At 41.7% G+C, this 25,521-nt stretch overlaps 1 protein-coding gene and 1 pseudogene across 1 annotated transcript; both read right to left on the minus strand.

Moving 5' to 3' along the window:
* Positions 1–5,683: 5,683 nt before the first annotated feature.
* On the minus strand, positions 5,684–6,718 carry LOC117019670 (melanoma-associated antigen B1-like). The gene has a single exon (XM_033101749.1). It carries the CDS (start codon positions 6,716–6,718, stop codon positions 5,684–5,686), a length of 1,035 nt encoding a protein of 344 aa, XP_032957640.1.
* A 6,374-nt stretch (positions 6,719–13,092) lies between these two features.
* On the minus strand, positions 13,093–25,176 carry LOC117019732 (melanoma-associated antigen B18-like; annotated as a pseudogene).
* Between the last annotated feature and the right edge of the window lie 345 nt (positions 25,177–25,521).

Genomic DNA, 25,521 nt, shown 5'->3' on the forward strand with positions numbered 1-25,521 from the left:
TGATTAATATAGCTTTGTAATGTAGTTGAGGGTCAGTAAGTGTTATACCTATATCTTTGTTCCTGTCTCTCAAAATTACTTTGGCTATTAAAGGCGTTGTGTGGTTTCATATGAATTTTACATTTTTTTCTATTTCTGTGAAAAATTCCATTGAAATTATTATAGGGATTGCATTGAACGTGTAGACTGCTTTTGGTAGTATGGATGTTTTAACAATATTAATTCCTTTAGTCCATGAATATGTGATGTCTTTTCATTTGTGTAGTCTTTAATTTCTCCCATCAGTGTCTTATTGTTTTCGGTGTATAGGTATTTCACCTCCTTAGCTATATTTATTCCTAAGTATATTATTCTATTTTGACACTATTTTCTATTCTTAATTTTTTGAGGAACCTCCACACTATTTTGACACTATTTTCAATGGAAATGTTTTCTTACTTTCTTTTTCAATAAGTTGGTTGAATAGCATGTAAAAACACAACTGATTTTTGCATGTTTATTTTGTATCCTGCAACTCTACTGAATAAATTTATTTTTTCTAACCGATTTTGGGACACATGAAACATACACCCAACTCTCTGTCGCCCCACACCTGGAGGAGTCACCGTCTCTCTTGGTGCTGAGCTGGGCAGATGCCTGTAAAGTCAAGTTGCTCTTCTACCCCTTTCAGCTGATCTTGGTTTCATGCTCGCTAGTGGTATTGCCACTTCTTGATTAGATTATTGATCTCTCATGAAAGTATTTTGTTACTAATATCATTGTTAAATCTGTGTTTCTATGGGAAAACCGGGTTAGGAATTCCTTGTCTACCATCTTGCTGATGATGCCACTCAGTCAAGACCTTTGAAAACTTTTTGATCCCAACAATTTTACTGCAGGTTCATTTACATTTGCAAGAAATTCCCTACCTACATGACATGTTATCTTGCTGTGGACCATGGAAAGAGAGGCAAGGATTTTCAATTTGTTGTACAAAATCCCAAAACTTTCATAGTTATACTGAAAAACAGCTATAAACGTGTGATACAAAACAAAAGCAGATAAATTTCCCAGTTCCTCAAGGAGAGCAAGAACAAAAAAAGAACATACAAGGTGTTCCCTCCAGCTCCACCCTGGTGCCCAACTAGTTAATATGTTGGGCTGTCCTTTCAAACATAACTGAAGACTCTCTCTGAGACCTCACTGGATGTGGGAGGTGCTGCCAGACTTGGCCTTGGCACATGGCTTGGCCATGGCAGTAGTTTCAGGGCTGGCTGCAACTATAGCTCTGGTTCTGTCTTTCTCATCTATCAAAGTCTCTTTATACTTCATCCTGCAATGGAATTCAGGATCTGCAAGGGCTGACAGCAGGGACTGGACTTTATAGGACCCCAGTGTACTGGTGGGTGCTTCCTTCATTCTTTTAAGGGATGTCACATTCGTATCTGACACCTCCCTCTGCTGACCTGAGATTGCCCTCCTTAGACCAAAACTCTCACATCTCTGACAACTATGAAGAAAAAGTGAGGAGGTGCACAGCCTGACAGCTCTGCCTGGAGCCTTGCAGGTCTCAGAACATGCAGGGGTTGGACTCCTCATAACACCCAGTAATCTGGGATGTTGCTTTCCCCAGTCCTAATTCATGGGTGTCCTCGTATAGGTTCTCGTCATTTCAATTAAAAGCATCTTGGGAACTGACACATCTCTGAAAACTGAGCACTACCCCTACTCCTACCATTGCAGAGAATGTGTCCCTGTCTGGGGAGTGATGTGATATGGGAAATGCATAGTACAAACCAGGGGACCCAGGCTGTAAGAGAAATTAAACATGGTAATCTAGTCCTTTTCTTCTCCAGCCAGACGTAAAGGTCTTATGTAACTGGAATCTTCTGTTCTAGTAGATTTACTTTTTATAAAGAAGAGGAGGCTGAGTTGGTCAATTTTTTTTTAAGTCTCTGATCTTTAAGGTTATCTGATATCACATACGTACGTGATCGTGTTGTCAGCAAATGTTATCTCTTTTCCCCCTTTATTCATAGCTCATGTTTATTTTGGTATTATTGTTGCTCTGGCTATGTATTCAAATCCAGCGGTTTGGCCACAGAGTTCTACTTCTTATTGCTTGGAATATATTTTGCAGTAATGAGAAAAAAGTGAATTGAAGAACACAAGGTCGGCCTCAGGCTTGGAGGAGTGGGAGAGTGTGGGCTTCAGACTAACTTCAATCAAGGGCCTGTTTCCACTCTGTCACTATCCAGCCATGTGAACTTTGGCACATTATTAAAACCTGAGTGAAGCTCAGGCTCCTCATCTGTGAACTCAGTTTGATAAGCCCTGTCTTGTTGCATTGGTGGAATGTGTGTAGTAAATATAAAGCACCTGTTGCAGTGCCTGGTATGTATCATGTCCTTGTCTTCTGAGGCTGGGTGGCCACACTTTCAAATGAAAGATTTTACCTTCTTTCGACCTGATATAAAGACGTGAAGCGGTAGGCATCGTCTGATAGCCCTGGCCTGAGCCTTCTACAGCTGATATAAAGGGTGGGACATGACTCTCATGTCTCCTTTATTCAGACTTGTGTGGACCCCTCAATCTTCTCTCAGCCTCCTAGATTTGACTCCTGGCAGGGCCTGTAGCTCAGTTCCTCCTATACTTGACACTAATCCCTCATAGTAAGGTTCACACCTCCCTGTAATCCAGCAGGAGGGGGTAAGAGTGGCCTTATCTGATCGTACCTGCCTATGGTTTCATGACATTGAAATCTGTGCCAGGGAGGTTCAGGCCGTATGAGAGATAGTCCCACTCAGGGACCCAACTCAAGTCCTAAATTTGACTTCTGGGCAGGCCTAACATCCCTCCCTCCGTTGACATGGGACCGCCGCCCTCAGACCAAAACCCTCACTTCCCTGTTACTCCTCTGTGGGAACAAATGAGTCCCTCTGGCTGACGTCTCTGCCTTTGTCCTACTGGCGCTAGCGGTGGGGCAGATTCTGTGTGGCCACGGATGATATGGGTCGTGTGTCTCCCCACTCTTTACTGTCCTCACTCTGACTCCTGGCACCTTTATACTGAGGCCCTCAATTCCCTGTGAAACCCTAGGAGGAGGTGAGGTTTGCCTCATCTGGCCTCAGGCAGCCTCTGGTCTGCCAAGGCTAGCACTAGTGGAAGGAATCTGTGCTGAAACCCACTCTTAGCACGTGGCTGGGCCTTTCAGTATTCTGGATCCTTACCTTGGTTCCTGGCGCAATCTGGAAACCTTTCTTCTGCTCACCTGTGGCTGACCACTTTGATGATGTTCCTCCCGGCCTTGAGGTGTTGTGGGAGAAACTGAGTATGACTCATCATGTCACCATGACTACGTGACACGGTCTCAGTTGTGACTACAGGGGCGGGGCTGCATGTGGCCCACTTCTTTCTGGGAGGGATCCTCTTATCATTATGTAGTGTCACCACGCTGACTGCTGTTAGGAAGCAGGTAGCCTTCCTCTGCTGAATGGGGTATCACCCATCAGTGCAAGGAGTTTAAGTCCCTGAGACCAGCCCCTTTCAGGAAATGAGGCCGGAAGACTCTGCCTGTGACCTCCCAGGGACATCTGCAGAAGCGGGCATTAGATGGACGTATGTCTTACGGAACAGTTGGTTGCCTCACTCCTCATACAGCATTGTCATCTTGACACGGTCACGCCTGGGCTTCCACTCTCTGCTGAAAAGCCAGCCTGTACACCGAGCATCTCATTCCCTTGAGACACTGCACGCAGAGTCTAAGGGGGAATTGAGTTTGTCAGTGCCTACTTGAGCCTCCCAGGGATAACAGCAGAGGAGGGGCTAGGTGTAGCCCTGTCAAGTGGGGGTTGAGTGGTCCCCATGCTGGTTCTCCACTCTGAGTATTCAACTTTCCCGCCTGGGACTCCACTCTCTGCGGATCTGAGGCAATAGCGTTCTGGCGAAATCCTCACCTCCCCGGGACCTGAACTGAAAGTCCGTGTTAGCCACGAGCAACCAGGACTGTTCTGAACCTCACAGGGCTGACAACGGGGATGGGACTTCATTGGGTCCTATTGTTCTGGCTGGGTCACTCCGTCTATCCCATTCCGGTTTCTCATGTCCTTTTCTATGAGAACCTGATACTCCTTCCTCTATTGACCTGAGAAATCTGCCCTTAGATCAAGGCTTTTATGCTCTTTAGAAGTCTGAAGAATGAGGGAGGGTTTGCTCAGCCATACAGATTCGTCTGGTTCCTGCTGTGTCTGAGAGCAGATGGGACTTGTGTCCCTCAGAACCCCTGTATTCTGGGGTGTTGGTCTCCACTGTCCCCTTACGTGGGGCCCTCATCTTGCTTGCTATCTCTTCGATGAAAAGCTTCCTGTTACATAACCTGTAAAGGTTACCTAACATTGCAAATATACATGATCATAAAGTCACAGAATGTTGTCTCTTTCATTTATTTTTTTCATACCTCTCAATTATTTTGGCATTCTTACTGTCCTGGCTATGTTTTCAATCCAGTAGTTCAGACACAAGGCCATGCCTTTCACCACTCGGTATGTTTTGAGGTAAGGAGAGGAAACGTGAAATAAGAGGCACAGGTTGTGTCTAGGGTGTGAGGAGAAGAACAGTGTGGGCTCACCGTGACTTAGACCAGCCGTCTACTTCCAGCCTTGCCATTTACTAACCCCGTGAATGCTTGCACATTACCAGACTCAAACTCTATGAGATTCAGGCTCTCCACTGTACAGAGAGTCTGATAAACCCTGTCTGGTAGGACTGCTGGAATATGTGTAATGTACGGAAAGCATGGCTCTATGCCTGTCTTCTATGGAGACGTTAGGGAATGGCAGTTATTACTGATTATCTTGACCTCACATGTTACCATCCATCCAGCTAGAATTATTTTTTAAAATCTAAGAGAGATGTCAGAAAATATGCAGTGTTCTTGAAAACAGCAAACCCCTTAAGTGTCCAAAATTCTGCTTATCAATGAAAACTAAGTAATATGCTGTCAGCACCCCTCTTTTACTGCCCCTTGACTTGTTCCTCATGAAGCAGTGTATCTCATCATCTTTTGTTATGATAACTTCTCCTGGAATCCATAATTGTGTAGGCATGTGCTGGGTCTTTGACTAACATCCCCAGTGCTAGCATGAAGACTTCCAAAGCGATGATACTCAATTAGCGATTGTGTGAAATAAAACCCAAGAACAGTGAGCTAGATTGTGATTTATATTCTCGAACATTTTTGAAAATCATAAGCAATTTCAGGTACATATCTTTATAAAGTTACAAAAAGAAAGACTAAGTGGAGTAAGGCAAACCAAGAATTGACCAACTTTTACTTGATCTATCTTTATATATATCTTCTAATGTTCTGATCCTGGCTATTTTAGTGTAGAGTTCTTTATTTCCCAGGATATTCCTCTCCTAAGGCCATGTTATCTTGTTTTGGATCACAAAGTGATTTAAGGATTTTCAATGTGTATTTCAAAAAAACCAAAATCTTACTCCTAAATCTGACACACAGCAATGAATGTGTGACCCATGTCATTCATAAACTTACATTATGAATCTAAATGAACTTTCTTTTGAAAACAAAGCACCTGAAAATGCAAAACAACAAAAAAAGATAAGAAAAGAATATATTTGTGCATATTAGGAACACTGCTTAACTGGTCTTTCGAAGCAGATAGTGAAGTATCCACCTCACATCTCACTCAGGGTGAGAGCTGCGGCTGGGTGTGGACTTGGAATGCGCACTAGCCTTGGAAGTTTTGCTAGCCTTGGTTGGAGAAACAGCCCGGGCTCTTTCTTCTTCGTCTCTGAAAGCCTCTTCATAGTGGGATGGGAAGTCACTGGGGGCGGTACCATTGATCTTGGAAAAAAACTCCAGCACTCTCATCTTAGTGGTCTCAGCATAGGCTCTTGAACCCCAGAGGAATTCAAAGGATGGAGGATCACTGTTGGGCACCTGCCGGCACTCCAGGTACTTTTCCTTCACCAAATCTTCTATGAGCTTCCTGGGCTCCCCAAAGATGAAGTGCCTCTTTCCGTCATAGATGCCCAAAAAATTCAGGAATTCCCACACTTCCTCCTTAGAGGCACGGTTGCCATTCAAGAAGATCACCCCTAGGAGAGGCATCAGAATTCCTTTTGTAGGAAATCGCCAGGCACTGCTCAGACTCCCTCCACCGTTATCATCTGTGTTGCAGACCAGGGTATAGGACTGACTGTTGGGCTTGACTTCCTTCACTTCTAAGCCAAAGACCAGATCCAATTTCTCAGAGGCTTTCCCCAGGATCTCAGGGAATTCCTTCCTGTACCTTTTGTGGATAACCTTCAGCATGTCTGCCTTTTTCATGAGCTCATTCATTTTATATTTATTCAGCAGGAACTGAACCAATATACTTGCTTTCTTATCTAGAAGATCTTGGCCAGAGCTCTCAGAGGAAGTAGAGGCCTGGGAGGAATTCTTACTTTTCTTAACGTGGTTCCTGGCACGTCCATCAGACCTTTTGCAGGAAAGACCTGCAGCAGCACTGGTGGTGGCTGGGACACTCGGAGGCGCCGGGACAGTGCCATCCACAGCGGAGGTGGAGGGCCCATCCCCACAAGCAGGAGAGGAGGATGAAGCGGCCTCTTCTTTCACTGCAGGAGCTGCCTGGGTATCCTTAAGACCTTGGGTCTGAGCTCTGTTATGGCGGCGTTTCTCACGAGCACGGAGCTTACTATTTTGACCACGAGGCATGATGGCTGTGGTCTGGGAGGTAGACAGGAGAGTGGGCCAATGGACAGGTGATTTCGTACCTGGTGGATGGGGAATGAGATGATATGAGCACATGCAGCAGGTCAATTTCACCTGGGCTGCAGTGAAGGCAGCCTCTGCAAGTTTCTCTGAGGGCACTGATGGAGAACCCACTAGGACTCTGTTCTCCTGGTCAGTCTGTCCCCTAAGAATGCCATAGAAAAACCATGACGCCCTAAGAGTGAGTCTTCCCCTGCCTCCTACCAGCTCCGCCCTGGGTTTACTCAAAAGTCAGCCGGTGCTGGCAGGGGGTCCTCTGCCATGTGGGTCCTCCTAATTCACATTTATTATTATCATGTCAACGGTGGCCAGAGTCTGGGCACCTGCCCTTCTGCTGCTCTGACATTGACACCTCAAAATACCCAGGAGAAGGAACTGAATGTGGGCCTCAATGAACTTTCTGCAGGGGACACTTAGTGCTGAGAGCTGAGTGGGGTCTTTTCTGTCTTGAGTTCATTTGGGTCCGCAGCCGTCAGTCAACTTCCTCACACTGGCTCCTCGTAAGGCTTGGCAGCACTCGCCTTTTGTTTACTGGGTCTACACCTTCAGACTAAGGATCTCACGTCCCTTATAAAACAAGTCCTCATAAAACAAGTGTGGGGATAGTAACCTGACAGTTCTTCCCTGGCATTTCTCACGCTGATACCATTGGGTTAGAATGGATAATTTCATGTCCTTTCATTCAGGGTTGGTTGGTCCCTTGAGTTTCCACAGAGTTACCTCAATTTGGCTCCTAGTAGAGAATTTCTCATAATAAGAGACAACCTCCATGAGTCCAAGTAGGAGAAAATGAATTTGACCTTATGTGACCAAACGTGCTCCCCCGGGGCGTGGAGCTATTGCAAGCCGGTGGAGTCCCAAGGTAGGTAGTCCCACACAGGATCCCAACTCGAGGTCTAAATTTGATTCATGATGGGTTCTAAGATTTCTGCCTCTGCTGACCTGGGTCCACTCCCCTCTGACCAATACCCTCACCTCCCTGTGACACTTCAGTGAGGACTGAAGGGCACTCCTGTCGGACATGTATCCTTTAGGTCGGCCAGCCCTGACAATAGGGAGAATAGTTTGTGGCCCCACTGATACAGTGTGCGACATCCCCAAAGTCTTCAAGGGTCTGCTCGTGAAAACGGGCACAACGCGAAATTCTGCTGCTGCTGACCTAAGGTTGTCGCCTTTGACCTGGTCTCTCACCTCCCTGCATGCCCTGGGAAAAAATGAGTGCAACTTGTCATGTCAACATGCCTCAGTCTCCCCGGTGTGCAAGCAGAAGTTCGGCTTTACGGCCCCCCCCCTATGTTCTGGGAGGGCGGGGTCCCCATCCTCACTCAGTGTCACGGCCCTGAATCCTATCAGGGAGTGGGTTCCTTTGGCTTAACTGGACTTACTGCATTAAAGCAAGGCCCTTGCCTCCCTGATACCACCTCCAGAAGAAACGAGGGGCCGCCTCAGCCCGCCAAGTCTTCCCGGGGCTTCCTCTGCTCAGCTGGGGAGCTGTCACGTCTAGCCCTCACCTCCGTAAGTCCCCACCAGAGGAGAAATTAGTAGCTTTTTATGCCTTTAGTGTGCCCGGTAAATCCTAGAGCTGAGCTCAGCGGAGCCGCACTGTGTGGCCCCCTTTCAGGTGTAGACGTTTGCTCACAAAACCTCCCGGTCCTCATCTTGACTGCAGTTCAGACTGAAAGTTCTCTCTCTGTAGAAGGGGGGCTACTCCCGAAGAGGAAGCCCTTCTCCCTAACACATTCCAGGCCAATTAGAGTCTGATATCTTGCCTTGGCCCGAAGTTTAGTGAAGGGAGGTTTGGGGGGGCGAGCAACCTATTATGGTAGGGGTGTGGTTTCTTACGTTCCCACTCAGGTTCCTCACCTTGACTCCAGATCAGTCCTGCGAATCCATTCTCAGCTGAACAAACGCTGTATCTCCGTTCTGTTTGCGACGTTCTAGGCTTATAAGCGGAAGTCAGTGAGCCACTTCCGGCCACTGGTGCTGAGGTCTGTGTGGGCATTCCGTAGGGCCGTGGCTCCGTCACACCCCATTGTTTAGTAGTCAGTGATCTCTAGCTCCTCACTGAGAGTCCTTGCCTGGTATTTATTACAGCCTCGGACTGCTCCTTCTGGTGACAGGAGTCAGCCAGCCTCGAAACTATGTCTTACCTTCTTGAGTCCCTAGAGGGTATATCTGGTTATGCAACACATTGCCACTCCTTCTTGGGCCTCATAAGGTTGACAGCAGTGAGATGTGTCTGTGAGGCCCCTATTTTAGTGAGAGGTTTTGTCTTTAGCAGTCAGAGTCCTCATCTTAACTCCATTAAGGCCAAGACTCCTCTTTCTGCAGAACTCGGTCTGTCTCCTTCCTACTAAGGACCTTCCCACTCTGAGACCACACAGGTGTGATCAGTCATAGCTCTCCTCCATCTTTCCAGGGCTGAGAATAGGATTTGACTCCCTTGGCTGGTGGGGGACCATCATTAACACTTGGGGTCTTTACCATGATACTTGTTGAGGCCTAGGTTTTCTCTCTGCATATCTGGGACTGTCCCCATTAGTCCAAGATCCTCACCTCCACGAGACACTCCAGGGAATATAAAGGGGTTCCACCACCTCACAAGTCTCTCCTGAACATCCCAATGCCAACAGCATAAGGGGAATTTGTAGGGCTACTCTGTTATGGGGTGGGTGCTTCCTTCATTCTTAATTCCTTCATTCCTTCATTCTGGTCACCTTGACCCCTGACCAGTCTTGGGAGTGTGCTCTCTGTGAGCCTGAGGCTGCTTCCATCAAATCAAGGTACTCACCTTCTGGGGACCACCAAATTGGAAGTCAGGATGTGCCACATCCTGTCAGGACTGTTCCAGACCTCCAAGGGTTGATAGCCTGAGTCAGACTTTATGGAACTGCACTGTTTTTTCTGGATCCTTCCATAACTCCTCATTCAGAATCCTCACCTTCATATCTGTCACAGACTGGGACTCTTCCTTCTACTTACCTGACTGATGTTGTCCTTCTTAGGCCAGGGCTCTTAAGTCCTTGAAAGTCCTGAAGAATAAGTGAGGGCATGCTCAGCATGACAGCTCTGTCTGGAGTCTTCTGAGTCTGAGAGCAGGTGGAAGCCTGGCTGAGTGTGACACCCTATATTCTGGGGTGTTGTTCTCTCCAGCCCTCTAACATTGGGGCCCTCCTCTTGGCTCCTGTATCTTGGATTAAATGCTTCCTGGGAAATGCTACATCCCTGCAAACCCCCGAACAGTTTTCTATATGCAAACCGTGGTCCCTGTTCTAGGAGTGGTGTATGATGTGGAAACTGAAGCACAAGGCAGGAATCCCTGCACAGGTGAAGGACTGATGGGGGAAAAATAGGCTGATATTTTCCTTCTCTTCATCAGGTAGACTTAGATTCTCAAGTAACGTCTGTTCTGATAGATTTATATACTGCAGGGAAGAGGATGTCTGGGATGATTTTGTGAGACCCTGATCTTTTGAGGTTATTTGACATTGCATGTGTAGATGTAATGATGAGCGGGGGAAAAGAAAGAGGAGCAAATGCTAGAGAGGGGCTAATTAATTTATTCAGCAATATCTAATCAACTTATTTAGCAATATACAATAGCAAAAGACAAAGGCAATTAAAAGAATATGCAGTGACAGAGGTAAAGGCAATTAAGACTAAACTATATACATTGATAACAATGTCATATCAAAGGAGTGTACATACACATAAGTTTAAGAGATCCCAACATATGTTTACTATTGAACAAAAGTCACTTGGCTAAATATACAAATAACCTCAATAAGGAGTATTCAAATGCAGTAATAAACTCTATAAGATATTATCTAATAACAGTACTGTGTTTCCCCGAAAAAAAGACCTATCCCAAAAATAAGCCCCAGTTAAGATCGTCAGCCAGACAGACACATTTAGTACATTATGACGATGTTCCAGAAGAAGATGACATAACTGTATTTGAATAAATGTAGACTGTTGTACCTGAAAAAATAAGACGTCCCTTGAAAATAAACCCTAATGCATCTTTTGGAGCAAAAATTAATATAAGACCCCGTCTTATTTTCAGGGAAACATCGTATATGCCAAAAGCTCACCAAACTGTGGGGAAACAACATTGGAGAGGTCAGAAAACTGATCAGATCTCACTAGGTCCACAGCTGGAGATTAGGGTGTCCCCTGATGTTGCAAGCTGTGAACAAACTGTAGGGAACAACGCTGGAGAGGTCGTGAACCAGCCAGACCTCATCAGGTCCGCGGCAGGAAGCTAGGGTATCTCCTGATGCTGCAAGTGGCATGCTGTATATAAGTTCTTAAAATGTTAACAAATTCCCAAGAATGCTGCTGCTGTTGTCGTTGTTGTTGCTGTTGTTGTAAGTTCCAAGTTCTAAATTTTAAATCACTAATCACCAAAGAACAAAAGCATCCTGTATTGCCAATTGAGGTCTGTTTTATATATCTCTGTAAATGTATCTTACAACCATGCTTCATGTTCCTGCCTCCCCCTCAGGGAATGGCCAGTTCCGGGAGGGTTCAGCAGTTACTGTGATAAAAATATTGCTTATCTGGCTGAAGGGCCATTTTATTTGGATAAACAATACTTACTGTTCTCACCTGGGACCATCAGCCCAAGGCCTTCCAAAGCCTGGCAACATGTCTGTCACGTCATTTTGATATTACTTAGTTATTTCTTCACTTCATCTGATGATGCGGGTGAAACAGACAGAAAGCAACATCATCCCACATCTCTCCTGCTGGTGATGAGATGAGGGAGAATTTTTTTTTTTTTAAGATTTCATTGGGGAAGGGGAACAGGACTTTATTGGGGAACTGTGTGTATTTCCAGGACATTTTTTAAATTGGGGAACAGTAGTGTGTTTTTCCCAGGACTCATCAGCTCCATCCAAGTCAAGTTGTTGTCCTTTCAATCTTAGTTGTGGAGGGTGCAGCTCAGCTCCAGGTCCAGTCACCATTGTTAGTTGCAGGGGTACAGCTCACCATCTCTTTCGGGAGTTGAACCGGCAACCTTGTGGTTGAGAGCCCGTGCTCCAACCAACTGAGCCACCTAGGAGCTCAGCGGCAGCTCACTGACTTCATTCTAGTTATGGAGGGCGCAGCCTGCTGGCCCATGTGGGAATTGAACCAGCAGCCCTGTTGCCCAGAGCTTGCAGTTCTAACCAACTGAGCCACCTGTCCTCCCCGAGAATGTTTTTAACCCTAAGCTAACCATCACCTCACATTCAGTCTCTCATGTGAGGGAACAAAAAACTAACAGACAAAAGCTAACCATCTCCTCACATGCAGTTTCTCATGTGAGGGAACAAAAAGTAAACTGAAAGCTAACCATCACCTCACATGCAGTCTCTCATGTGAGGGAACAAAACAAAAGAAAAAAAACCTAACATCAGCCAATGAAAGTGAATTTTCTTAACATCTTCCCTACAGTCGATAATCATACTGTCACCATGTATTAGCTTTCTTTTTTTTATTATTGCCTCTCATTTAATTTGGTATTCGTATTACTCTGGGAATGTAGTCCAACCCAGTAGTATGATCATAGATTCTTTTTATTGCCTGAGATACATTTTTAAGAAGAAAGAGGAAAATTGAATTACTAAGAAGCACAAGGTAGGCCTTGGGCTAGGATAATTGGAGCAGTGTCAGCTCTAGACTAATCCAGACCAGCAGTCTAGTTTCAACCCTGCCCCTTAACAGCCATGTGAATTTAGGCACATTACTAAACTTAGTGAGCATCAGGCTCTGCACTTGTGAAGTGGGTTCGATTAGCTCTGTCTTGTAGGGCTTGTGGAATGTGGTTCTTGAATAAGCCAAGCAAATCCAGGTATATATCTTTGAATTTTACAAAAATAAGGACTAAATGTATAAGGCGAACCAAGAATTGACCACCTCTTACCTTTTTGTTTTTTCTCTTTTGCATGATCCCAACTATTTTAATGCAGAGTTCTTTTACATGTCTAAGAAAATATCTATTCCAATGCTATGTTACCTTGTGTGGATCACAGAAAAAATAATTTAATGATTTTTAACTTGCTTTACTAAATACCAAAACTCTTCTTAAAATTGGTAAACAGAAATAAATGTGGGACCCATGTCGTTCAAAAACTTTGATTCTGAAGCTAAATACATCCTCCATTTAAGTGAATATTTGATAAATACCAAATCAATCAATCAACCTACAAGTTGCCCATATACAGCAGGAACACAGAAGTGACATACTCTCCCTACCCTTTATTTCTACCGTGACCCTCTGCTGCTCAGAACATTGACTATCAACTTGCAACACAAGTGAGGAATCTGCATTAGGCCTCACTAGGGGGTGGGAGGAACTGTTGGACATGATCCTCACTGGACTTGGAGGTAGTGCCAGCCATGGTGGCAGCAGTGACCCTCATTCTCTGTTCCTCATCTCTCAAAGCCTCTTCATAATGACATGGAAAGTCACTGGGGGTGGTACCATTGATCTTGGACAAAAACTCCAGCACTTTCATGTTGGTGGTCTTAGTATGGGCTCTTGGACCCCAGAGGAATTCACAGTGTGGAGGATCACTGCTGGGCACCTGCCAGTACTCCTGGTATTTTAACTGCACCAAATTGCTGATAATGACCTTCATGGGATCCACAAGAATGAAGTGCCTCTTCCCATAATTTACATTCATTATATTCTGCTCTTCCCAGACTATCTCCTCAGTGATGCAGTTGCCCTTTGTGAATATTGGGCCCTGGACAGTCATCAAGGGACTGGTCTTGTGCATGCCCTTTTCATAACTCAGCCTCTCATCTTATGTGAGATCCAGTTTTTTGACAAGGGCACAGGAATAGTCCTTCCCGTCAACTCCAAGACCAGCTCCATGTGCTCAGAGGTTCTCCTGAGCATTTCAGGAAGTGTTCCTTATCCTTTTTAATGACATTCTTTGCCATGTCTGACTTTGTGATGTACTCTTTCACTTGATAACTGAGCACAGAGAAGTTCACCAACAAAGCCTCTTTCTAGTCCAGAGGCTATCTGGCAAAGCTGCAGGGTTCTGGAGCTTTCTGTTTTTGTAACCACTGGAATCCTCATCCAAAATGCTTGATGATGCGACTGTGGACACTCCTGGCTTTGAGTCTCCCTGTGGACCTGCAAGTGTTGCTCAAGTGTGCAACACTAGTGCTTCTAATACTGAGGTGTGATGAGTCTTGGTGGTATCAGCAGGCAGGAGTGTGAGTAGGAGGCATGGTGATAGGGCACCAAAGGCTAAAGAAGAGAAGGAGGATGTGAGTGGCCTCTCCTGGTAAACTCAACTTTGTTGGCTCCGATGAAAGCCAACTCCACCGGACTTTTCCTAAGGGCAGTGCTGTAGGTCCTCACAGGTCTCCTGTCCTGCTTATCCCAGAAGTACTTGAAAGAAGAACTGAGAAGGTATTTCTCAGTACAGCCAGCCATCCCAGTTGGAGACTTCCCAGAGCTCACAGTAGGGCAGACAGAACTGGGCTTTGGGGTTCTCTGTTTAAGGTGGGTGGTCCCCTCAGTTCTCACTCAGGGTCCTTACCATAAATCCTGGCAGTTCATAAGACACTCACTTTGCTGACTTGATGCCATCTCCCTTTAGACCAAGGCCTTCACCTCTCTGTGATTTCTATGAGGAAGTGAGGGGACATCTTATATGGCTACCTGTGTGACAGAAGGAACTTGACTCTGGGGGCCACCCTCTCTTCTGGGGTGGGTGGTCTCCACACTCCTCATTCTGATTCTTCACTTTAACTCCTGTCAGAGAATGGAATTTTTTTCTCTGTTGAAATGGTATCATCCCCTTCAGACTAAGGACCTTACCTCTTTTAGTCACCTGAGGAGAAAATATGACAGGACAAAAAATACAGGATATATATATATATATATATATATATATATATATATACACACATACATACAGGATGCCTGGCAAACGTATCTGAGAGGAAAGTAAGAGGCCTAAGGTTGAAATTCTGCCTGATTTCCAGGTCTCCCAGATGGGGTGGAGCAAGACTCTGAGGTCCCTGTCTTCTAGAGTTATACTATTCTTAATGGGGGGTACTCAGAGAAATCATGGTACTTAGAGAAAAGCAAGTTTTATTTTGCTTGCTTTTCTCTAAGTACCATGATATATATATATATATATATATATATATATATATATATATATATATATATATATATATATATATATATATATCGAGAGAGAGAGAGAGAGAGAGAGAGAGGAATTTTTGCGTGTGGATTTTTTACATTATTGTTATATTTATGGTGGAACAAAAATAATTTAAATTCAACAATAAAATAAATACAACCAAAAACTATTCTAAAACTGTTGTGCAGCTTTGGTTATAGACAAAACCTGTGCTCAACCTACTTTTTAAAAAAAATTTTAAAATTTATTTTTCAATGATTGTTGATGGGGTAATAGACATATTGGAGAGAAGCAAGTTTGAGGACCTGAAAGGGTTCTATTGGGGAGTGACAACATTGAGGAGTGGAACAGCAGACTACACCTGCATATCTTACCGAGACATTTTGTTACAGGGAATTGAATATACTGCCTAATCAGTGCTGGAATGCTGTTTACATCAGCATTTCCAAAAATAGGGCCTATGAGATAATATTAGGTGCTACTGAAAAATTTAAATTATTTTAGAGTAAGGTGGCTTTAACAAAGTCAAATAGGTTTTAGTTTCCAGTTTTGTTTTCACTTCAAGATTCCCAGAGCTTTACTATGCCAATAGGTACTGAGAAACTCTAAAAGGGATAATATAATGAGTTTTTTTTAAAACATTTTGACCACGGAAAGCATGCCCTCCTGTCATTTTCACATTGAATCTCAGCTTATGTTTTTCTGAATGTTTTTGATGAAAGTATGGTGGCCCTTAGAAGGGACAAGAATACAGGCCAGGGACATTTTCAAAAACAAAATGTTGTCTTTAGTGCCTATAGATAATATCTAAAGTGCAAGGATATCTCTTTAAGAAGTGACATGAAATATCGGTTCTTCAGGCACTTTTCCATAATTTCAGTTTAGAGTGAACAGAACTCAACCACATCCAAAACTTGCTTGAGATGCCTGATCATTGACAGACACAGTACAAGAGTCATGCTAAGTATAAGATCACCCTAAACGTCCCAAAGAACGATACTGTCTTAGGGCTACTGAAAGGAAAGTAGATGCATATTTTCTCAGCCCCCAAACCTCCAAAGGGGAAAAACAGGCTAGAGTCAGCAAGCCATAGGGACCTAATTAGAAAAGTGTGAGTGCAGGGATGGTGCTCAGCCTCAGTGGCGAATGAGGATGTTTGGAAACTACAGGGGAGAAATTCCGTCTTATGAACTGCCCTTCCATAGTGGAAGTGAAGAGGGAATGTGGTAATGTGGAAGCTACACAGTACTTGCGGTTCCTCCAAGTGGTACAAGATACTGCAGTTTTTAAAGGACCTAATCTAGGCTCCTTTGGATGTTGGGACTGAAGTCATTGATATTCTTTCTGTTATTCTTATCATACGTTAAGAGACTGGAGCAAGCCATGTTCCTGCTGAGGACACACATAGTAGACCTAACTGGGAAAGACAAAGGCCGGGAATGGAGACGAGGACTCAGAACCCAGAGATGTCTGTAGAAGTCCAGAGAGGTACAGCTGAAAATACACACCCATTTGCCTCTTTACAGTTCAAATAAAATTTTAAACGAAAGCAATTTCCTAGGCAAAGCTAAAACACAAATCCAGCCTTTATCTTGTGATTTAGATTTAAAGGTATACAAGAAATCGGAAGTGTGTTGATTTGATGAAGTTACTTTCCCAAATGCTATATTTCAAAGCATTTTCAAATAAAAGAGAAATGAGATGGTAGCTCGAGACAGCTGACATTAATAAAAAAATCATGTAGGGCCGGCCCAGTGGCTCAGGCGGTTGAAGCTCTGTGCTCTTAACTCAGAAGGCTGCCAGTTCTATTCCCACATGGGCCAGTGGGCTCTCAACCACAAGATTGCTGGTGCAACTTCTCAAGTCCCGCTAGGGATGGTGGGCCTCGCCCCCTGCAACTAAGATTGAACACAGCACCTTAAGCTGAGCTGCCTCCTGGATGGCTCAGTTGGTTGGAGTGAGGGCTTTCAACCACAAGGTTGCCAGTTTGATTCCTCGACTCCCGCAAGGGATGGTGGGCTACGCCCCCTGCAACTAGCAACGGCAACTGGACCTGGAGCGGAGCTGTGCCCTCCACAACTAAGACTGAAAGGACAACAACTTGACTTGGAAAAAAGTCCTGGAAGTACACGCTGTTCCCCAATAAAAGTCCTGTTCCCCTTCTCCAATAAAATCTTTAAAGATAAAAATCATATAAGTAATATATTTAGAGTTATATTTATTGCTTCTCCTGGGTAATATTAGTATTTATCAGTGTCTTCATCTCCCAATGGAACAAAACTCATGAATGTTAATAATATATTGTTTTAGTCATGTGCTAGCTAATTAATAAAGGTATTAAATATAATCATTTCTGAAACCTGTGACTGACACATATTTTAGTAATGCCTCTTCAATGGGATTGTAGTGTTTTAATATTTCCTTCTATGATAATTGGATATGTATATGATTTAAAAATATCAATCATATTAATATTATTAATATATTTAATAATATATTAATTATATATTATTAATATGTAATATTAATAATATAAATATAAATTTATAGACATATAAATATTATTAATATTTATAAATATAAAATATTTATAAAATATTTAAAAACATTCAGAAATATTTATAAAATATAAACATATAAATATTATTAATATTAATCATATTAAATCATATATTAAATCATCATATATGATTTAAAAATGTTATACAATTATTCATCAAGGAATTGGAACAGGGCTTTGTGACTTTACTAAAAATTTGTTCAGTTGAAAACACATCTTTAGAGTAGCCATTGATATTGAGAGACAACTTCAAGTTTTATAATGCTGTGCTACCACATACCATTCTTTCATTGTACAGCAAGAAAACCACAGCAAAATAAAAACGTCTCGGTCAATGTTGAAGTAGATAATCATCATTTCAAAGTGCCAGTTTTGTTTTAGAGAATCATTATGTTTCTTCTAACTGATTGTTCCATTTCATTATAAAAGCTTATACAAAAATATTAATGTTTAAAATGATCATTGTAGAGAGGTAGGAAAATAGAAAAATCACAAAGAACATCAACAATAACTATAAATCTCTGCTACTCAGAAACATCTGCTGTTATCAAACTATTTTTTTATTTGTCATTAGGCAATTTTGGAAGACTGAAAAGGTAATCTCAGCTTGCATACACAAACCACCTAGTGAACAATGGCAGAATTCTACCACCTGGTTTGTTCTTTTCAGTTTGCAGATGGGTGAAGAAACTCAGCCCCAAGAAAAGAATGCTGCTTTTTAAATTATTCCTCCCTACTTTTCTTTATCCAACGACTATATACTGCTTTGATTACTACAGGTCCTTGCTTAAGCTGTTGACAATAATTTTTCTTTTAAAAAAGAACCCTAGGGAGAAAATCACTTCAAAATTGCATAGGATGTTCAGAGAGCAAGAATAAAAGGAAACAAAAATCCATCATCAGGATTTGAACTTCAGGCTTTGTCAGTGATTGACAGAGAACACCTAATGTAGAATGTAATTTTTCTCCAGACTTGAACATCTATTAAATACACAATGACCAACTGGCCTACATTTGTTAGATATTTATTTAATGAGCTGGATTTGGTATAACATTTGTGACTGAAAGCTACAGGTCTAGATCAAGTGTTTGTGATCTAGAGAGATGGGGTTTTAATTTTTGGATAATATCAAATGTGTATCCAAGTCCAAATTGATAGAACTAAGATGTCCCTGGCTTTCAGTTCGTGAGTGAAGATGAAGACATAGGTAAGCTGTTGGACAACAAAATAGAGACCACACTAAAAGTGAGGAAAACAATCTTTCTTTAATGACAAAAAACACCAAGTATTTTAAATCCAGAACAATATCAAACAATCAACAAAAAGTACAAGAGATATTACAATATAAATTAATAAATAGGTGTTATTGAAATTAAAGGATGTATTTGTTAAATTCAGAGTCCATTTGCATGTCTGGAGTATATAGTCATATGGCAGAGAGTTCCACAAATGTATGGCAGAAAGGAATTTGTGTGTGTTGGAGGGTGTGGGATGGGAAATAGGAACATTGGAAATGAGCAAAATGACAGGGCACTGGGGAAATGGTAGGTTGTTTCCAGTCTCTCAGCATTAGCTGAGGGGAAGCAATGGACAGCAGGACTTGTGAGTTCTTAAAAAAAAAAAAAAAAAAAAAGAAGTTGGTTCCATTCTCCCATGGTAATCAAAATCACTTGGGGAGTTTATGGAGAATACTGATTTTCAGGCCCACTGCCACCCCTGAATCAAAAGGGTATTGTAATCTAGATTTTAAAAGAGAAGTCTCAAGTGATTCTAAGACGCCAAATTTGGAGCCACACTGTTACCACACTAATGTCTTGTTAGTGTTCCATTAAGAAGTGTTAAACTATTGGAAATTAAGGTTTTCCCAGAAGATAAAAAAGTGTTTTCCAATTAAGCTCAGACATACTAATTGGAAGTTCATAGACATTCTGGAACTTCTATGAAAATTTTTGGTGATCATTTTCAACTGCTGAGTTTTCCTTCAGTAAAGAACATTTTTTTAAGCTAGCTATGGACATTTATTAAAATGTAGGCCTCAAACTGTCCAACTTGTGTCAGGATGACTAAAATAAAAATGGCTCAAAATGTTACTTGAAACCTTGCTAAGGCACTATTAATATTTAGAAATTTTTGGTAGGTAAAAACAGGTTTTAGGTCACATATAATATTCTTTTTTCATTCCTTTTTAAGATTTCTCCATATATTTATTGACCTCTTTTCACTTTTACACTTATACTTTTCTTCACAGCTTTATATTTACAGTTAAAAGTGGTGTCTACAGGGTATGTGTCTAGGTTACATTTCAGTTGTTACTTAATTGTTCAATACCCCCTATTTTCCTTCAAACGAATTTCCAAGAGGAGGAGCAAAGATTTTACTTCTTTATTATCCAGAATATTCAAAGTTAGTATTTGAAATATAGTAGCATCTCAATAATCGCTTACTAAATGGATTTTTTCAATTGAGAAAACGATATATATCTGCAGTGTTCAATAGTCATGAGCCACATGTGGCAATTTAAATTTAAATGAGTCAAAATTAAATAAAAAATAAAATTCAGTTTTTTAGCAGCACTACCCACATTTCAAGTGTTTAGTCGTATGTGGCTCCCATATTGGACAGCACAGATATAGAACATTTCTATCAATATAGAAAATTCTATTGGACAGTGCTGACCTATACAAAGCCTTTCTTCTTCCCTTATTCAGATTATATTTTTCTCTTTGTGTGAGTTTTGGTAGATTGGGTCTTCCAAAGAATTGGCTCATTTCATCTAAGTTATCAAATTTATGAGCATAGCGTTCTTCAGAATATTATTTTATTATCCTTTTAATGTCCATGAGACCAGTGTGATCGTCCCGCTTTCATTTCTGGTATTAGTACTTTTTATTTTCTCATCTTTCTTTTTTTTTTCTTGGTTAGCCTGACTAGATGTTTTGATCTTTTCAAAGTACCAGCTTTTGTTTTTATTGATTTTTCTCTATTTTTGTTTTCAATTTTAATAATTTCTGCTCTGATTTTTATTATCTCTTTTATTCTGCTTACTTTGGATTTATTTAATTTGCTCTTCTTTTTCTACTTTCCGAAGGCGGAAGCTTACATTATTGATTTTAGATCATTTTTCATTCCTAGTATATGCATTCAATGTTATAAAATTTCCTCTAAGCACTGGTTGTGCTGCATCGCACTAATTTTGATAGGTTTTATTTGCATTTCCATTTAGTTAAAATATTTTAAAATTTCTCTTGAGAGTTATTCTTTGATCTATGTGTTATTTAGAATTGTACTATTTAATCTCCAAATATATTGGGATTTCCCAGCTATCTTTCTATTATTGATTTCTATTTTAATTCCACTGTACTCTGAGACCATCTTTTTTATGATGTCTATTCTTTTAAATTTGTTAAGGTATATATTATGCCCCAGAATGTGGTCTATTTGGCGAATGTTCTGTGAGCTTGAGAAGAATGTGTATTCTACTGTTGTCGGATCAAATGAATTAGATCCAATTGATCGATGGTGCTTTTCAGTTCAACTGTGCTCTTACCGATTTTCTGCCTGCTGGATATGTCAATTACTCATAGAAGGCTGTTGAAGTCTCCAATTATAATAGTGGATTTATTTATTTTTCCTTGCATTCTATTAGTTTTTGCCTCATGTATTTTGATGCTCTGTTGTTAGATATAATACACATTAAGGAATGTTATGTTTTATTGGAAAAATCAACCCTTTTGTCATGATGAAATGCACCTCTTTATCAACAATAATGTTTCTTGCTATGAAGGCTGCTTTGCCAAAAATTAATATAGCTTTCCAGCTTTCTTTTCATAAGTGTTTGCCTGTTATATCTTTCTCCATCTCTTTACATTAAATCCATCTGTCTTTATATTTAGAGTGGGTTTCTTGTAGACAACATCTAGTTTGGTCTTTTTTTTATTTCCTCTCACAGTCTCTCTTTCAATTAGTGTTTTTTGTTTGTTTGTTTGTTTTTTGGTATTCCACTCTTTTTCTGTCTTCTCTAGTTTTATTTGAGCATTTTATATGATTTCATTTTCTCTCCTGTCTTAGCATGACAATTATAGTTTTAGAAAATGTATGAGTTGCCGTAGGGTTTGCAATATACATTTATAATGAATCCACATCCACTGTCAAATAATACTATACTTCTTTATAAGTAGTACATGTACCTTATAGCAGAGTATTCCAAATTTCTCCTTCCATCCCTTATTACATGGCTATCATTCATTTTACTTGTACATAAGCTACAATCACTGAACTCATTGTTGCTATTATTATTTTGGACAAATTATTATCTATTAGATCAATTAAGAATAACAAGTATAAAAGACTTTATTTTACTTTAATTTATTCCTTCTTTGACACTCTTTCATTCTTTATGTAAATCTAAGTTTCTGACCTGTATCATTTCCTTCCCTCTGAAGAACTTTTAACATTCATTCAGGTCAACTGGTGACAAATTTCCTCAATTTTTGTTTGTCTGGGAAAGTCTTTATTTCTCCTTCAAATTTGCAGGACTTTTGCTATATATTGAACTCTAGATTAGTGATTTGTTCTTTCAGTATTTTAAATATTTCACTCCACTCTCTTCTTTTTTTTTATTAAAGTTTATTGGGGTGACAATGGTTAGTAAATTTACATAGGTTTCAAGTGTACAATTCTGTAATACATCATCTATATATTACATTATGTGTTCACCACCCAGAGTCAGTTCTCCTTCCATCACCATATATTTGATCCCTTTTACCCTCATCTACCACCCCTCCCCACTTACCCTCTGGTAACCACTAAACTATTGTCTGTGTCTATGAGTTTTTGTTCCACTCTCTTCTTGCTTGCATAGTTTCTGAAAAGAAGTCTGATTTAATTCTTATCCGTATCCCTATGTAGGTATGGCAATTTTTCTCTGATTTCTTCTAAGGTTTTCTCTTGGTCTTTGGTTTTCTGCAGTTTGAATATGATATGCCTAGATGTTAGGCTTTTTAGTATTTATCTAGCTTATTGTGCTCTGAGCTTCCTGGACCTGTGGTTTGGTGTCTGCTTTTATTTTCGGAAAATTCTCAGCTATTAAAATTAAAACTTCAAATATTTCTTCTGTTCTTTTCTCTCTTTCCTTCTGGTGTTGATATTATAGGTATGTTTCACCTTTTGTAATTGTCTCACAGTTCATGGATATTCTGTTTAATCTTTTTCATTCTTTTTGTTCTCTTTGTATTTCAGTTTTGTAAGTTTCTATTGATATAGCTTCACACTCACTGATTCTTTTCTTGGCTGTGTATTGTCAACGAATGAATCCATTAAAGACATTCTTCATTTCTGTTAGAGTGTTTTTTATTTCTAGCATTTTGTTTTGATTCTTTCTTACAGTTTCCATCTCTTTGCTTACATTACCTATCTTTTCTTGCATGTTGTCCACGTTTCCCCATTAGATCCCTTAGCATATTAATAGTAGTTATTTAAAATTCTTAGTGTGTTAATCCCAAAATTTCTGCCATATCTGAGTGAGGTTCTGATACTTGCTTTGTCCATTCAGACTGTGCTTTTTGTGTTTTAGTATGCCTTGCAATTTTTTTGTTGAAAGCCAAACATCATGTATGGGGTAGTTAAGCCTTTAGTGTGAAGTTTATCTGGCTAAGAGTTAGGCTATGTTTACATTTGTTGTAATTGTGGTGTCAGAGGCTAAAATTTCCTCTAGTGTCCTTGTTTTTTCTCCCCTACTGTCTGGGGTTTCCTAGTAACTCCTATTTAGGGTCAGAGGCATCCAGTTCTTTTAAATGTAATTCCTCGTTATTATACATGCACCCTACTGATGTGGTGGTGAGGTTGATTGTGGGTGAGATTCTATAGTTCTATGATTATTTCCCAGTTTTAGTGAGCCTGAGTTGGGTATTTCCTTTCCACCATATGCAAGGCTAGGGAGGGCTGGGTTGGGCATGTCTCTTCCCCCAGGCTGGTTCAGCTTTGGTAAAACTCCAGTTGATTAAGCTCTAATAAAATAGTTTCCCTTGAGGGCAGGCCTTCTTAAGAACAGAAAACTCTGGGGGTATTTCAAAAGTGTTACTTTTAATAAATAGCTATATAATTTTAATATATTGTTTTATATATACTCTAAGATGCTACAATCTTTAGAAATTTAATCACTACAAAATAAAATCATTTCCTGACTTGAAAAAAAAAAGTGTTACTTTTCCCCTCCCTCTCCCTAAAGAATGAGGGGATTTTTCTCTGAACTTTATAGTGAGAATCTGGTAAGGCTCCTAAAGGTAAAACTCAGGAAAGGGGTGAGGAGCTAAGAATGGGCCACCTCGGAGTTTTTAACTATCTAGTTAGTCTACATTGAGCCTCTAGCAATTCGTCAATTGCAATGTAAAGCTTTTCTACCATTCTGGCTTCGGCTGTGGGCTTCTGCTTCTAGAAAGCTGTGATTCTTTGTATCTCCCTGTCTCTCCAGTTTTGGGGGCATGAGTTTGCCCTACTACCTCAATTTTCTGATGAATCTAAGAAGAATTGTTGATTTTTAATTCGAGAACAGCTTTTTTCTTGTGGTGAGGACAGAATGAGTACTTCCAAGCTCTTCACATGTCATACCTGAAACTGGAAGTCAGAACTATTTGTTAAAGAGCAGACTCTCTATTCTAACGTAAGTAAGTTTCAGATGCAACTTTTCTTTCTACATGGCCTTAATTTGCCAATAATATTCCTACTACCGCGTTTCCCCAAAAATAAGACCTAGAAGGACAATCAGCCCTAATGCGTCCTTTGGAGCAAAAATTAATATACGACCCTGTCTGTGGGGACAGAGTCCCAGAGAGCAGTTTCTGGGCTCTCGGCCTCACGTGGAAAGGTGCTGGCTCGGTTATTAGATGGCCATCAGCTGTAATCAGATGGACATCTACTGTGGCTGGGTGGCCATCAGCTGTTACCGGTTAGCCATTAGCCACTGATATAACTGCCTTGGCTATGCAGGGGGTTGGTTGGTTGTTTGGTTGGCAGAGAAGCAGATGGCAGATGGCAGGTCATGTAGATCCTACTTCCTGTGTCTCGCCCAGCCACCAGCGAGACAGGTGCAGGAAGACCCCTCGTTGGTGTACTGGCCGATGTTTGCTTTTGTGTCTCGACCAGCTGCCAGCGAGAATATAGTGGTATGAACTCCCTATCCGTGGCTCCGTTGGTGTTCCTTTTCAGCCTCACCATATCCTGCGTTCTTGTGTGGGGCACGGGAGCTGAGACCTTGCATGACACATGATGCTGAAAGCAGGGTACAGCACCAGCTAGAATCCCCAAAGAGGTAATGGAGCAGTTTATATGTATGAAAGCTCAGTTTCGGGAAGCCCGTGAGGAGTGGCATCGGGAACAGGAGGCGTGATCTGCTTGGGAGAAATGTGACCCCTTGGTGAATTGGTGGGCCTCTTGAGCCTCCAGATGGCACGCCATCCTGCTGGCTGTGGGCAGGCATCACCTTCCTTTTGGTGGTCTGCTGCCGTGGGCTCCTAGAGATGTGGACATCTGACACCGAGGCCTCCACCCACTCAGACACCTGGCGCGGCAAGCGGGATTCCAGCCAGGTAGGAATGATGACTGACTGTGGGTGGGAGGACATGTGGCCCCCATACAGTGTGTAGTGCCCAGTGTCCACTGTTCTCGGGAGCTGGACCCCCATGTAGGGGTGGGAGGACGTGGATGGTTTACTGACCAGCATAGGCTGGAGAAAGCGAAGGTCATTGCGCCTGTGTGGGCTGGGAAGTGTTTGCTGAGGCAGACCAGGTGTGGGACTTGTGGTCCCAGGAGGAAACGCTTGTTGAGTCCTTGGTGGAGGTTGCGAGTGAGGTCAAGGTCGTCCCTCACCCCCAGGTTGGGGAGGACTTGGAGTCCTCGCCCTGCAGAGAGGGCACACGGGCACACATTGTGGGGCCAATGCACAGCCCTGGTGAATGACTGTGGACTATGGGGAATTGTCTTCCATCCCTGATTTGATGGACCGCTTGACTGTTTGCTTAGGAACATA

Source organism: Rhinolophus ferrumequinum, chromosome X (genome assembly GCF_004115265.2).
Source record: "Rhinolophus ferrumequinum isolate MPI-CBG mRhiFer1 chromosome X, mRhiFer1_v1.p, whole genome shotgun sequence".
In the NCBI taxonomy this organism is placed as follows: domain Eukaryota; kingdom Metazoa; phylum Chordata; class Mammalia; order Chiroptera; family Rhinolophidae; genus Rhinolophus; species Rhinolophus ferrumequinum.